The sequence below is a fragment of the Nanorana parkeri genome, unplaced genomic scaffold, assembly GCF_000935625.1.
Source record: "Nanorana parkeri isolate BGI_ZX_2015 unplaced genomic scaffold, ASM93562v1 scaffold2085, whole genome shotgun sequence".
NCBI classification, from domain to species: Eukaryota; Metazoa; Chordata; class Amphibia; order Anura; family Dicroglossidae; genus Nanorana; species Nanorana parkeri.
This window is the reverse complement of record NW_017308353.1, coordinates 4,688-6,324: the sequence shown is the minus strand read 5'-3', so window position 1 is coordinate 6,324 and position 1,637 is coordinate 4,688. Positions and strand designations below refer to the sequence as shown.

General features: G+C 49.2%; 1 protein-coding gene across 1 annotated transcript in view; it reads right to left on the bottom strand.

The window, feature by feature from the left end:
• LOC108800624 (ATP-binding cassette sub-family D member 1-like) overlaps positions 1-1,637 on the bottom strand; it is a gene marked incomplete at its 5' end in the record, with an annotated part of 11,463 nt that overhangs the window by 7,213 nt on the left and 2,613 nt on the right. Inside the window, one exon of the mRNA XM_018572608.1 lies at positions 914-1,059. Coding sequence (XP_018428110.1) covers positions 914-1,059 — 146 coding nt within the window. The remainder of the gene's footprint in view (positions 1-913; positions 1,060-1,637) is intronic.

The following is a 1,637-nucleotide window of genomic DNA, read 5'->3' as shown; positions in this document are numbered from 1 at the left end:
ATTCCCAAACTGAAATGCAAAATTGGGAAAATGTATATTTTTCGGTGGTGCGCTGACATCTACTGGCAAACATATGAAGTGCGGCAGATGGAGTTCAGATATGAAAAATATTAAAAGGAGAAGTATGAGGGGGGTGATCTCCAGTCACCCTCATAGTTCTAGCCGACGTGTGACAATTAAACTCTCACAGGTCGGCTCAGTAGATCGGGAGGTGAGCGAACACATACCGTCGCTCGCTCACTTCTCGATCCTGTCCCGGCAGAGAGCTGTGACTGTCACTCACGGCTCCCTGCAGGGATTCCCATCCTCCCCGTGCCGATCCTCCACCGCTGACTTGAGGAACGGACGGGGGAGGGGGCGGGTACAGCCTCTAGATAGGAGGAGCCAGCTGTCACTCACGCAGCTGGGTGGATACAGACAGTAATGTCGGGATCCGCTCCGGCTGCGGCGTCTCAGTATACCGCGAGCTGTAGCTCCCTATATACTGAGCCTAGGGTGAGGGGAGGACGCTAGTTTATATATCCTGTGACCCCGAGGAGAACTATGGGGAAAACACTGACCTCATAGTTCTCCTTTAACCCCAATAAACCCCCTTTCCCCCTTCTAACCCCGGCTATTTGTTTTCTTGTTACAGCGAGCACGAGAGCCTTTTCTTTATATTACTTTCATGCAATGGAGCTTCCGTCAAGAAAAGAAAACAAACAACAACTTCACCGAGTTGGGAAATTAGCGTTGTGACTAAAAGAAAAATGTCCCTGAGGCCTTGTTCACAGCGAGCGCGGAGCAGGTGCAGATCCGTAAGGGGGAAGACAGGCCGACCTGCACCGTGAACCAATCAGAAGTACAAACCAAAACATAATGAAACAAGTGTGCGGCAAAATATTAAGGAACGCAGATTAGAAGACAAAGTCACCTCTGTGGTATGTAAAACATATGCTGGGGGGGCGGCTTGTACAACACCCCGCTGTATGCCGGCCACAGACCTCCCAGGATCCGGAATAGAGAGCTTTTCCCGCAGCCGTTGGGCCCGGTGATCAGCAGGTGCATCCCCTCCTCCACCTGTAACAGAACGCATGTCACACAATGAAAGAGAAATATAAAATGGCCATAATAGGGGGGGAAAGCTGCATCCAGAAACCAATCAATGACGCACACAGACAGGGGGGGGCTTCCAGCTCAGGTCTTCCAATATTCAATGTCAGTGTAACACATGAGCTCGTCCTGCTGCCATCGGCCCCTGTGATGATGGGCGTCAATGGGCAAACGCAGAGCGCTCCCACATCAGCCTGAGATCGTTAAGAGTTCAATACAGGTACTCATGAGCTGCTTCAGTGGCTTTGGCATTCCCATACACTTGTATAGGGAGAGAAGCAAAACAAAAGCCCGTTTACCCCGGTCCTTAACCAGTTGACATCCGCGGTGTTACACCCCCTTCCCATCCCGGCCATTTTTCAGTGTTCAGCGCTGCGGTACTTTGACTGACATTTATTCCGTCACGCAGCGCTGTACTGAAATTAATTTTTTACCCTTTTTTGGGGACAGATAGAGCTTTCTTTTGGTGGTATTTATTCACCACTGGGGGTTTTATTTTTTACTATATGAAGGAAAATTTACAGAATTTAAAAAAAAAAAAAAAA